The following is a 14595-nucleotide window of genomic DNA, read 5'->3' as shown; positions in this document are numbered from 1 at the left end:
TCAGCAGTAAGCTTCCTGCTTCTACCAGCTCCAGTTATAGTAGACAGAAAATTGCTCACAGGTGTTAGTTCCTCATCATTTTATTTAATAAACAAGAGTTCAAATGTGGCCAAGCAGCAATTTCCACTGAAACTCTGTTGCATCAGTCTTTAATATGACAACGCAAATGGCGCACACATAGAACCATAGAAATTTACAGCACGGAAGCTGACTTCTCGTTCTAGCTCAAATCTAACATTTTAAAATATACCTGTTAATGGTGGCTTGGAAAGACAGTCTGTTTTGAGGATCCACTGAGATTTTAAGAGGGAATTTGGTCACTCTTGCATTTGATCTACTCTCTTTCATTTCCTCTGCTGCAGTGTATAAAAAGCTTTAAATTACAAGGAAGGGTGGATACTATTCGTGCTATAAAAATGCAGAAGTAGGTACCAAACATAATTGAGGTTTCTACATGAAATTCAACCACAAAATATACAGTCAATTCACTTTACAGGATATTCTGTGAAGCGCTTTGAGACGTCTCAATGGCTCTATATCAAATGAAAGGATTATTATCATGAAACAGGCACTCTGAATTTATTTTCCTTTTCAAAATCTCTTTCCCCTCCCATTTACTGGAAGGCAAAAAAAAATCCACAATAAATAATGGTAAATTCACTTTTTTTAAAAAAAACCCATCTAATTCAAGTCATTTGATCAAGGCTATGGGTGTGGGTGGTGGAGGGGAGGGGGAAGGAGGGGAAGAAGAATTTATAATTAATTTAGGAATTCAGGAAAGGCAAAATGGGAGGTGGAAATGGTAGCATACATTACAGTATACAACATCTCTAATCCCTAACACTCTTCAATGCATTTATAAATATGTAGAGGTTAACTGTAAACGAATAAAAGCAAACCACTCAGGCGGATTTCCGGGTTGTACTAGAAAAATACCATCATCGCCAAAAAAAACCCCTGTAATCTATGCATCGGCATTGCACTCTTCTCGATCATGAACCCATAATACAGACATGAAAGTATTTGCCTCACGATGTCTGTCCACCTATTCAAGCTTTCAATAAATCATCAGTAACCTAATCTTTATCTTTTAATGAAAAGAACCACTTCTGAAATATAATAAGTGCTGCCCCACATTGCCAGTTACTGTATCATACACACGTCTTTAAATTCTGTAATCAGCAACGACCAGGTGCCATATCACATTTAACACACCACAGTCAGTCAATACAGACATCCCCAAACACACCAAGACTGTTTTTGTCAAATGTTTTATTGACTGTAAACATCTGGAGTACTGTAAAACATGCATTATCTGTAGATTCAGAAAGGAACAAATGCCATTGTCTGTTCTGTCAAATGTGTCAGGTTTGGCATCTAGTGATGGAGATTAATGAAGTATCATGAGAGTAATGTGGTTCTCGAAATGTTCCAATTTGGAGTGGAGGTTTAATCTTAAATTAAAAGCTGTCGACATTTAGTGAACCTACATTTCACTGGAGTAACATTATCTTAGTCCAGAACAAACATGAGGATACAATTAAAGGTAGTATAGGCTCTGTCCCCTAGAAAGTCTGAATCATGATTTACAGTCAAATGTGTCCAAAAATTAACAAATTCAATAGTTCACTTGTTTTTAGAAATACAGATGAATCCATGCATATGCAACAATGCATGAGCATATTCCTGACATGTGTCAAATTTTACCAGGTATTAATTAATATACTCCTTATATAGCCAGATAACAGAATAATCAAGTATTTTTATTTGCAAGTCTGGTTATGTGCAATGTCTTGGGCACAATGACACAATTGCATATGCCACAATTCTGCTGTACTTTAAATTCATTTCTTTTTTGCCTGTTGTGGAGTATTGAATTTGAAAAAGATAATGTCTCCATCTTCAACGATGTAATTTCTGCCTTGCTGTCTGTATTTTCCAGCAGCCTGCAAACAAGTACAACAGTACATATCATCAAACAACCCCAATGCAGATAAATCATGTACAAGACAAATATATTTCAGTTTTGAATGCTGTAAACATATCCAAATATAATTGCTGCTTGACATTTAATTTCTTTGAAAATTCCATTTGAAGTTTCCTTTAGACAGAAGGACCAGGTGTTTTTATTCTTAAGGGCAAATATTTCGGATTATTTTCTAGTTTATATTTCACTGATTATGCAACTTAAAATGAAATAGATGTCTTAATTATTTTTAGTGAAAATGTAATATTCATTCGTTTTGCTTAAAAAGTACAGTCAATCTACTTTATCCTATGAAACGCTTTGAAATGTCTCAACAATGTGATAAGGTGCTAAATCAAATGCAAGGATTATTTATTACTAATTTAAAAGTAGATAGAAATTGCAGATCACTCTCTAATGGATCCAAATAAGACTTCTCTCTTCTCCCATATCACGTGCAAATCTAATAGTTTATTCATCTACATTCTTCATTGACTGTTTATTATTAACTCTTAGCGTAACACTCCACAGCACTTTGAAACATGTTTTTCTCCATGGTACGACCACAGAGTTCCATCCTCTATCTCCCCTCCCCCTTCTTTAAGTCCTTCCAATACCACAACCAAGATACTAGATACTCAACTCATTCTGAAGCTCTGTCGATGTTAGTCTTGAACTAAATGCCGGTAGGTGTGTGAGAGAGAAACGATACAACTCAACTCTCTTTCACTACCTTCCCTAAAAGCGCCCTATCTATTTGCCACCTTCTCTCCCCCACCCAACCCCCTGTGGCTGCTCTATGACTGGAAATCATTGTGGAAAATCACAGATACAAATCTAGAATGTGACCATTATAAAAGCATGTTGCAGAATATTGCAAGTGTTCATCTAGGCCACCTATGTACATTACTTTTTTGTTACAGTTTGATCTTATAGTGTTAAATGGGAAGGAGGGGAAATGTTTCAGATAGTCCCCAATCACTGCAAAGAAGCTTTCTTAACAGGTTAGAATACATAAACCTTACCAATGATCTCTGAGGTTTTTTTTTACCACAATAATTTGTGCTCAATATAAACATGTTTGTTTTAAATTTGTATTCAAAATATTAGCAACATAGTTTTTTTAAAACTTGGAACAGATGAAAAACAAATGTGGTAAACGTCAAATCAACACAAATGCCATTTTAAGTGATACACTGTAAGCAAATCAAATACTAATAAAATGATTTGCCAAGTTATATTAAAACAGTAGAAAAACAAATGCAAAGCAAAACATACGGTATCTTCAGTGATGGGTTTCAATTTTTGAAAAAATAAACTGGCAATAGTAGTGTTTATTAGTTTACACATTGTATTTTTCAACGTACAATTAATTAAAAGACTCAGTGTTCATCGAATGCTCTAGGGACTATTTAATCCATTCTTATTACTTGAAGAAATAGTATTTAAAAAATTCAATGGCTATTTGTGAATCCTAAATATGTATTAAGCTAGATGGTGTGTAACCAGTTCATTTGCACTTGAAAGCAGCCATCTGGAGAGGCCAGCATTTCACAACCAGATATGATTGCTAATAATGCAACATCCCTGTAGACTACAAAGCCCACACAGAGCCATTCAGTGTGCAAGTTCACAGAACAAAGATTAAGTGTTATTAGTCAAATCAGTGGCATACACAGAATGCTTGTCTACTATGACTTTACTAGATAGGCTCATCTTACAGCTTCTCCACACAGTATATATTAAGCCCTTTAAGTACTGAATTTTCTTCTCTTGTTTTTGAATTGCGTATATTATTTTAGTAGGATCTTTGAAAAGATAATCTGCTGCCACCAACTATTATAAATAAGTGAATCACTGAAAAATACAAATATGTTTGTCTCTACATCTGAATACAATAACCAATAAAATTCTATTTACCATCCATTTATTTTGGTATTAGAATTATTAATGCAATCCCAAAACAGTTAAATCACAAAATATGACTAAATAAATGTACCTTCAATACTTCCATACGTTTAAGCATAATTCAGGATACTTACCTCAATTTAAATACTACACATTTTTTTATATTAAAATGTGCATGTGTTTATGGTTTGATTAAACTTGTTCCAAGTGGCAAAACAACTGCACTGTAATTTGTTTTCCCACTTTTTTCCCTTGTTTTGCCTTCCCTGGATAGTCTAGATTAGGACAGTTAACATTTTCAATGAATCTCATCAATAATGCATTTGTGATCAACTAAATCACAATGTATTTCAAATAGGAGTGAGCTGGACAGTGTCAGTATTTACCTCCCCCAAAGGGAATGTCCAGTATTACATTGCGTTTATCACACAAATGATTACAGCAGAGAAGAGTACTGTCCCCACTGTGTATGTGACTATGCAAATGCTACGCTTGTCGGCCTTTCCAACTCCTCCCTCCACAGGCTGCAGATAATCCAGAACTCTGCAGCGCGTGTCCTCTCCCGCACCAAACTCCATGACCCCATCTCCCTCGACTCCACTGGCTCCCTATCCTTCAGAGGATCCAGTTCAAGATCCTGGTCCTCACCCACAAAGCCCTCAATGTTCTCGCCCCACCGTATCTCTCCCCTACCTCCTAACTCCCTACCAACCCGCTCCCTCCACTCAGCCGGCCCTGGCCTGCTACACGTCCCCCGACCCACCTGCCCCACCATTGGTGGGAGAGCCTTCAGCCACTCTGCCCCCAACCTCTGGAACTCCATCCCCCAGTCATTCTGCCTCGTCCCCTCCTTAACCTCCTTCAAGTCCTGCCTCAAGACCCTCCTCTTTGACCATGCCATCGGCCACCCCCCTTCCCCTCCCCTCTCCCCCCTGACCCCAGCTCGGGTCTGACATGCTGTACACTGTCCAATGCCTTGGAACGTCTTCCCGACGTGAAAGGCGCTATATAAATGTAATCTTGTTGTTATTGTTGTATGCTGTTGGTAGCTCCTCCATTGGAGTTATCGAGCCCAATCCTATTCCCTTGTTCTTTGCCTATAGTGTCAATCTGGCTTCCTTTGTTAATAGCAATCAAATCTGGCCAACAAATCCCCCCAAAATAAAATTGGTCATTCATTTTGTGGCTGTTTGTGGGATAAGTCTTAACTTTCCTCATCAGTTGTGAAAACTGAGGCAAAATGATTCTTACTCAACTGCACCATTCGTTCATTCTTAACTACATGCATGTCGCTTTCACCCCTAATCTTGAGTTTGACTGGGGACTGATGTAGAGGTAGCCATATGTTGGTAGCCATAGTGGTTGTCCTAAAACATTTAAGATGTGACCCACTGGTTGAAGTCGAGCACTTAACTGTGCGAGCGCCTAGGACCTTGACGTTCTCCCGACGTGAAAGGCGCTTTACAAATGTAATTTTGTTGTTGATGCACCAATGATGCCAATTATAAATTGGAGCTGACAATGTTATCCAAAAAGACACCAGATTAACTATCCTTCTGTCGTGTTTGAATACTGCAGGCCCTACACCTTGGGGATGCCTGGACATGGCTGTTAGGATTGTTGGTAGACCCAGATTGAAGCTTTGTGCTTTTCTGCTGGAATCAGCTCAACTGTAATAGATAAAGTAAAGCTTTCTCCAAATTACTGGGACCCATTGGATTTGAGCATAATATGCCAGTGCTGTTCCTGCCGTTAAGATAGTGCAGGCCTGGGAGAGATGAAGTGGCAAAGCAACAGTGCAGGAGACCCAAGCCAAACAAAAGGAAAGGCAACTGAAAAAACAAGGTGAAACGAAAAACATACAATGAGAAATAAAGAACAAGAAAGCTGTTACAAATGTTTTAATTCCCTGAAAACAGAATAAGATCGCTGTTGAAATCATTCAGAAAGCAGTTCAAATGTTGAAGTGCAGAGACATGCTGTTGTAAACTGAAATCTAACCTTTCATCATTTGGCGTAAGTTTTCATATTTTTGAATTTGTAACTATAAGCTACAATGTGAAACCCAGATGTCATTTAGGTGTTGAGAATGTACAACTCAAGATAGTTGGCTAATCACTGATTTTTTAAAAAAAAATTAGTTCAATCAGCATTTTCTGTTGAAATATTTGGGATTTTTTTCTCTACAAATTGGCATTGTTTGTGCAGTTAATATCTTGTTGGTGGGTTTAAGTGGAGCCCTGTTTAATGGAGTGGTTCCAACCCACTATAACGAGGCACAATAGCCGGTTTCACTGAGCATACACACATCCATCAGGTTTCCACTGACAAATTCTGTGCACGCATAAAACAGGAAGTGACGCTGCCACCAAACTGTATATTTTACTGTGGGAAGTTAAAGTGGCTGACTTCTGGGTCCTCATATCTTCACCTTCAAGTCCGGCATTCTATGGTTCAGTCATTTATAAGTTTGGGCCTACTTTTGCAGTCGATATGGAAATCTGAAACATTTGGCCTCTTCCAAAAATATAGATAGATAATATCAGGTAACTGTTTCGCACAGGAGTTTCACAGTGTAGAAAAGTTTCACTTTTCACTCCTTCGCATCCTAAAATATATTGTTCTACAAGACATAAACCAGTGCAGTATATTTCTGTTACTTTGAACATATAGTAGGGGCGATCAATTAGGATCAACAACAGCAATGTGCAATTATATATCACCCTTCACTCAGGGTAGCATCTCTGAGCGTTTAAAATGAGGATTGTGTCAGTTGGTAGCACTCTTGCCTCAGAGACAGAAGGTTGTGGGTTCAAGCCCCACTGTGGGATTGGAACCCATATAGTCTTAAACTGACATTCAAATGCAGTGGTGAGGCCTTTGATGATACGTTAAACCAAGGCGCCATCTGCCTATTTCGAAGGACATTAAAGATACCATAGTGCTATTCGAAAAGAGAAAAGTATTTCTCTCGTCTCCTGGCCAACAATTCCCCAAATAAAATAGGTCATTTACTTCATGGTTATTTGTGGGACATTGCGGTGTGGAAATTGGCTGTCGCATTTGCTCATAAAACACAATAAATACACAAAGCATTTGAGACATCCTCCCGATGTGAAAGGCGCTATATTGTAAGGATTGTTATTTAAAAGTACAGACTGAAAAGTACTTTAGAAAAAGCTAAATAAATTTAATTGTAGGAACATGGGTATAATAACTATAGGAACATTATTACACAGTGAAGGTAGAAACATTCTTACATTTACCAGCTCCAAATACTTTGTGCAGCTGAATAACTGAAAGGTTAATTTGATAGAAGCAAATAGGTACTTATGTTCATTAATATTGTAGGTTATAAAATAAACTTTTACTGTCTTTGTACTGAACCTGCCATCTAGTGTTTAGAATGTAGAACAGATTAGCTCCATGTCTTTTGTAGTCATTCACTTAAGATATAATTATTGTTTAACTTATTTTTAAGATCTCAAAACCTGTTATGGTTAAAGCTGCAGTAAATGTTGTACTTCAGTTTTATGTAGTGATGGTTATTCTCTCCCACAACCTGAACAAAATTACCTTTAGAAAGGTAAACCATTATTCTGTGAGATTTATTTAATATATCAACTGTATATTAAGAACAACAATCAAGAGTTTTAAGTTAAAGGCACAGCCAGAAGAATCTTAACATCATATTGATATTAAATGTATTAAACTGCAGATTACTGTTTTACAAGTATTTATGATTTGGTGATCTGCTTTGTATGTTCCTCGTGCCCTCTGTTCCACCATCAGTGGCCGCACTTATAGCCACTACGCCCTGAAACTCTGGAAAACTCTTCCTCTATTCCTCCGCCTTGCCCCTTCCTTCCCCATCTTTAGATTACACCTAAGAGCTTCCTATGGTCACCTCCTTCCTCCCCCCAGCTCGGAGTCCTTCTGCCACTGTCAAGCACTCTGGGATGCTACCCTGTGTGAGGGGCGCTATATAAATGTAGGTTGTTGTTTGCAAGAAATATGATACAGTACTCACATGAGAGTTTAATGAACTGTTTCAGAGGAAAATATAAACAAATAATTATACAAACTGTATGTTATTTTCAAGACAGCTGAAATGATGAGGTTCTAGCAGCAATATTACAGCTAAAGAACACTCTCTTCTGTAAGTTTTAAGAGCACTAGTTATTGGCATTAAACAAACATTGCAAATTATAACTTTATTAAAATACTAGCTGAAACAATAAATTACAGCGAAAACTGTACTGTTTATCCAAGGAATTGATACTGAATTTTTCATGGTTGAGAATTAGCATTTTAAAGTAACAAAATCAATAAAAACATCAAATCCTTGTTATAAAGAATAAACTGTTTCTGTATGCTTTGTAGGCTTCATTTTGAAATAGCGTCTAGACTTTTTTTTTGGGCTATCACTCACTCCTGGATTCAGTTACCTTGCCAAGTCTTTGCAACAGAACTAGGATAATTCTTTCCCCAGTGTAAAAGCACAGTGCATTTGTATCAGCAGTCTTTTCTAAAACTCAAAGTGACTGCCACAGTCACTTATCACTAGAGACTTCTCTTAATTCAAAGAAATGTCTAAAAAGCTGCAATAGAAGTCTCACCTTGACAGTGGATTCAGAGCCCTCTTCTTTAAAATCTTCAAATTTCATTACTTCAGCCATAATGAAGCCCTTCTCGAAATCTGTGTGGATCTTACCAGCAGCCTGAGGTGCCTTCGTCCCTTTCTGTCAGTAAGAGACCAAAGCAAAATTAATTGTTTTTAAGAAGATGGATTACAGGAGCGCCACGTGTCCCTTTGATACAGTATAAGGTTCAGAGAAACTTTGCTTTATATCACTTGGCATGTCAAGTATACAATCAGCCTTATCCTGATATTAGGATGCCAATTTAGCAAACTCCAGATAAAGTCAACCCTGTTATCAATGCAAAGCAGCAATTTTTGATACAGATTTCGCAGCTAGTATTGATTTTAGATGAAGTAATCTTGTCCTTGTGAGCCTCAGCTACATCTCCTCTCATTTAAGGTGTCTGAGGCAATGTTTTGGTTACATGAGCTGAGACTATAATTGAATTTATTGACCCAAAAAGGACACAAACAGCATTTTTTCAAAATGTTAAACAAGGTTTGTTTGTATATTGCATTTTCACAGTACAAACATTTGGTACTCAAAACCAGAAGAGAAAAAAAATCAACTGAATGTTTTTATAAAACTACTTTTAAAAGATTCATGTTTGTTGCAAAGATTGATACCAAAATACATATATATAAAATGTAGTTATGACAAAACATCTGCAATTAATGTTAATAATGCTTTTGTATCCTAATGAAATAAAATATTGTTTAAATGTGAGTTGTACAAAATGGAGTGTTCGTCATTCCTACAGCTTTACACAAGAGAAAAACTGCATGTTAAATTCTCAAGAAACAAAAGATTGCAAACAAGCTTTTAAATTGTGATGTGGTTCCATTTTATGCTTAATTGTGGCAGCCTATGATGCAAAATTTCTGGTGCTTTGGCAGGCACATAGATGGAGACAAAGAGTGATGTGCTTTATCTGCACAGTTTGTATTTGTTCTATGTTTAATTAGGCATAGTTGTTAATTAGTTGTTAATAGAGCTTTGTTTGCTTATTATTTCCACAAACTGTGGCACAAAGTAGCTCTCAGATACAAAAGAAACAAGGACTGAAACATTTTATCCCAAAGTCTGCAACTGGTAACTGGTAACAATTTCGTAACTGGCAACTATTGTGATCTACAAAGCATAAGTAAATTCATTTTATTATTAATAATCCTTGCATTTAAAGTGGTGTGACTGTGTATTTTGTGGGTAAACACGGCACATCAATTCATGCTCAGCAATGTCCCACAAATAGCCATGAAGTGAATGGCCAATCTTATATTGCCCAAAATACCAGGAGAAACTCCATTCTCTTTTCGAATAATGCTGTGGGATCTTTAAACGTCCACCTGAACAGGGAGACTGGGCCTCGGTTTAATGTCTCATCTGAAGGATAATAATAGATAATAGAGCATTGATAAGTGCATCTACCATAAATCAAAGTTCAAGTTTATATAGGAGGACAGGAATACAATATTATGTAATTGTCCATATGCTGAATTATAAGGGTCTACACTGTCAAAAAGGCTATACAAGGAAACTCAACACGTAATGGTGACCTCAAGGTTGCTTAACAGAGCATGGTAAAGTGCCTGGCACTACAAAATTCAGTTTTCATAATAAAAGATATATTGAGTTAATATAGTTACTCAGTGATGCTTACCTGACTAAATGTCCCTGAAACATTAAATCAAGGCTACTTAAACAGAATGTCTGAATGAAACTACATTAATAACAATCAATGGGGAGTAAATTACCATGCACCCCAAATGGGATTTTTCATGTATAATTCAACAGGGAAAACAATAAAATAAGTCAAAGTGAAAATTAAATCTGCTTTATGGTTAACTGGAAGTTTTTGTGTGGGAAAAGATATGAAAAAATAAAGTGCCATAAAGCGCGCGGTAATTTTACTCCCCATGTATTAAAACTGCATTAAAAAAGCAAAATTAAACAACAATCTATTAGAAAGGGAATAGAAAACAATTAGAATTTGGGGTCAAATCATGAGAAGAATAAAAATATAGTAAACCAGGAGAAAGATGCCACTTTTCTCTGAAATAGCAACAGCAGAACAATCTCTGAGCAGAGTAAAAGACAGACAGAGTCTAAGTTGGTAACAGTCAAAGAATAAGATGATAATCTGGAAATAAATGCGTCTTGACCCATCGCCGCATGCACATTTAATGGCAAGCATTGAAATCGTATTGAATCATAGGAAATTAACTTCTTATGCACATGCTTCGATGGATCAAGACTGAGTTTCCCACAATACAATGGAGTCGGCCAGTAAGTGCACATGCGTTGATAGGTCAGTATGTCATTTCCCGCGGTTTAACGACAACAACTTGCATTTATATATCGCTCTCAACGCCGGGCGGCATCCCAGACCACTTCATATTGTCGCAGCCCAATGCAGTCGGTAAGTACGGGAGTGATGGAGGATAGAGGAGCGACATTAAAACTAGTGAAAATAAATCTGAGTGGTTAACTAGAGAACAAATGGTAACTCAGCTGACTTTTTCCTAAACTTATGACCAAAAGCTTCTGCATTTGAATCCTGAGAGGTCCACTCTACTTTCATTCTCTTTCTGAGGGTCCATTAATTCCAAGGACATGCATCTAGCAAAAATACACAGGTCCTCAGGCATTATCAAGCCTAACAGATTGGTCAGCGATCATCAATGAGACTCATGGACGGGGAGACATATCCTTAGCCCTATGAGCCTAACAGGTAGGGCAATCTCAGCTGGACAAGTACCATGAAATTTACTACTGGTAAGCTGCATGGTTGCCATTACATTAACTAGAGAAAAGGTCACGGCTATATAGTTAGGGGAGTTTAAAGCACAAAATTGACATCAATTTAGAATAACAGGACGCAATAAATTTACCTTTAAATGCAGTGAATGTGATTGTACATCAATTATATTATTTTGTGAATAAAAGCAGTGTCACCTGCATATGCTGATTTAGTATGCTTTATTAAACTGTAATCTATTAGAATCATTCACAAATCGGTCTGCAACATTTCCGATAGAACATTTTACATTTCATCCTGCAAGTTTTCAGTTAAACGCGTCGAAAAAAAACATCTTAATGCACATTTGCGCAAGCATCAACCTTGGGTGGAAAATCAGCATAAAAATCCAAATATAAAACTAATTAATAAGGAGTCTGGCTTTGACAATAATAAAAAAAAACACTTTGCATGTAACTAATTGTATTGATACAATACTCGTAGTTTAAGAAAACGATAGTCAAGTGAGGCAGAAGAAGCCACCCACAACCCAAACAAACTTAGCAAATACCAAATGAAAAGCGACATCAATTTCACTGGCGACAAACCCAGTCACACAGATTAAGCAAGCACAATACTGGGGTGCCTTATCTCTGACCACAGGAGGAGGGAAGACAGATTCTGCAGGATGAAGAAATTCCTGCTATGTAATAGGCAGAATCAATTGCTACCTACCTCAATCAATGCACCCCACTTTCACCGTTCAACAGCTCACAAATAATTAAAGTTAACATGGACAAAACCTCATCTATAATGACTAGCTAACCACTGCCGTGACAAACTTAAAAGTCAGTGATATCAATCTCAATTCAACAGCGTGGAACTGTGTATGGCTGACAACAGAGACTGCGAAACGTACCTTTATGGTCCACGCTCGCACTTCATCAGGACCTGCAGTAAAAAAGTATTCAAGCTGGAGCGCTGAGAATCCAGTCTTGATGATCTTTGACAATGAACTGAAATCACAAAATTTTAATAATGTTTTTCCGACTAAGAAATCATTACATTTCAGTTTCAATTTAAACAATGTTTTGGGGTTTGGCAAAATACACACACACACGTGCTATACAGTACAGATATGAGATAAATAAATTGATTGACTGAACAGGTTCAGATAACTGAATTTTAAAAGTGCTGCTTTTATTGTCTTTCTTTAGGGCTTCAGCAGAATCATAATTGCTTTTTTGTCATTTACAACGAGAGCAAATGTACGTGTTCAATGATGCAGCTGGAGGTTCCTACCCACATGTATATCAAGAGTTCAAAAATGACAGCCTATAGTCTGGATTCAGATGGTGAAGAAATCTGTGTGCGTTACTCACCCACTTTGCTCTGATTGGATGAACCAGGCAGAGTTTAGGTTAGACATATTGCAATTGGTGGCGAGGTGTCAGGAAAGGATAGATGGAGAGTTTCACACTCAGTTGTTTGTCTGCTGCTGAGGAAGGGGATTAGCCAAGCCAGCCAGAAAATTACTCCACGGAAGATGGAGCAACATTAAATGATGAATAAAAAGAGCAGCACACAGTCGTAACCCCAGGAAGAACGGAAGGAGGGGGGGAAAGAGAGAGGGAGGGAGAGAGAGAGAGAGAGGGAGTGAGAGAGATGCCTAAGGAAGAGAGGGAGGAAGAAGAGACCTAAGAGAGACACAATTGCCTAAAGGAGCATTGACATGAGAGGTAATGAAAAAGGGCTGGAGGTAACAACTGCCAACACGTGAGTATTTGCCAAAGTGAGCAAAAGAAGAATGAGCAAAGGAGTGACTAGAGTAATAAACAACAAATATGGAGGGGAGGGGGGGAAGGGAGATGTAACTGGGAATAGGCTAAACAGGGAAATGGAAGTGGGCTGTGGCAAGCATGAATAGAAGAGGATAGGTTGACTATATCCAGCAGCAGGAGGAAGGGAAGTAACTGGGTGGTCAGAGGGCAGAAGCAGCAGGTTGTGGGCTTCATGAATAAGGTTGGAAAGGGGCGAAGGAGAGATGGGGGTAAAAGTGCACAGAAAACAGCATCAGTCATATTTGATGTGATAAATACAGATGTTCCATTAAATTGACCCCAAGCAGACAGAACAACAAAAAACACTGAGTAAGAGAAATTTGTTTAAAAACATGAATAAGGACTCTGGAAAGCATCGTATGATGGGTTGGAAACTCAAAATTATAATCCCATAACTCTCTACTCCATAATTTGAAAGCACGGCGAGCCCTGCTAACCAGCTGGTTGAAATGATTTGTGACCGACGTGATGAGTGAAAATTGATATTAAAATTTGGGAGACAAATATAAATGCTTATTAACCTTTGCGTTTTATTTTGTTCGAGAAACTTCCTCATCTCTTCTTCACTCATCTCCTGACACATGAGTTCCATTGTCCCACTGAAAGGTATGACCACTGCTCCTGGGTCATTCTTGTCCACCCACTCTTTAATTTTTATCAACCTGTAGACAATAAGGGCAAAAACATTATCATGTGTTGCATGCATCACTGTACCACATTCATTATCCAGTACTACATACATATTCATAAGCAATGGGTAGTTTATCTGATGCCATCTTTTCTGTGTTTAGCTCCCAAGGTCAAGACATTTTCAGGCACTGATTACATCCAGAATGCAAAACTCCACCAGACACGTTGCAACAAGCTTTTACTCAATCTAAACTATGTAGAAGACACCAAGAACCACAATTTGAAAGTTATTTTGCCAGTAAATAGTTTGATGTAAAGTAACCATTTTAGGAAAAAAATACAGTATTACCCGCTAAACCTATTAGGAATCTCATTAAAATTGTGAAGGCTCATTTGAACCAATTATCCCCGTCCTTGCAAAAAATCTTTAATCTCCAGAATTTCCTTTTGTATCTCAACCCCACTGACAGTTAGGCACACTATAAACTTTTTTTAAGTGACTTAAGAAAATACAATTGACATCTATTTAGTTCCTTTCCCATGGGGAGGATGTTCCAAAGCGCTCGACAATTCGAACTGGGCAGTGGAGCTGAAGATGGGAGCTGAGAGGGGTGAGGAGGAGACAGATGACCGAAAGCGCAGCGAAAGAGATATTGTTTGAGGCGTACCTTGAAAGAGAGGAGGGATGGAGTAAGTTGGAGGGAAATGGAGGGTGGATAGAGCAGGGGATATGGACTAGGCCAGTGTTAGCCTAATCTAGGATTTTAATGCCACTCTATTAAAATAAAAGCGCAACGTTTTATCTAAGAATGTTAAGAATGTTCAAAACAAAGGGCAATTTGATAGTGAATCATGACATCATATTTTTCA

The 14595-nt window shown here is 37.7% G+C and overlaps 1 protein-coding gene across 1 annotated transcript in view; it reads right to left on the bottom strand.

Moving 5' to 3' along the window:
- Positions 1 to 1255: 1255 nt before the first annotated feature.
- ola1 (Obg-like ATPase 1) overlaps positions 1256 to 14595 on the bottom strand; it is a 49947-nt gene continuing 36607 nt past the window's right edge. Inside the window, exons 8-11 of the mRNA XM_007890009.2 lie at positions 13617 to 13757; positions 12174 to 12270; positions 8494 to 8616; positions 1256 to 1946 (exon numbers count right to left, since the gene is read on the bottom strand). Coding sequence (XP_007888200.1) covers positions 1845 to 1946; positions 8494 to 8616; positions 12174 to 12270; positions 13617 to 13757 — 463 coding nt within the window. The 3' untranslated portion in view covers positions 1256 to 1844. The remainder of the gene's footprint in view (positions 1947 to 8493; positions 8617 to 12173; positions 12271 to 13616; positions 13758 to 14595) is intronic.

This window comes from Callorhinchus milii, unplaced genomic scaffold, assembly GCF_018977255.1.
Source record: "Callorhinchus milii isolate IMCB2004 unplaced genomic scaffold, IMCB_Cmil_1.0 Scaffold6, whole genome shotgun sequence".
In the NCBI taxonomy this organism is placed as follows: Eukaryota; Metazoa; Chordata; class Chondrichthyes; order Chimaeriformes; family Callorhinchidae; genus Callorhinchus; species Callorhinchus milii.
Note: the sequence above shows the minus strand (reverse complement) of the source record. Positions and strands in the feature narration are given on the sequence as shown.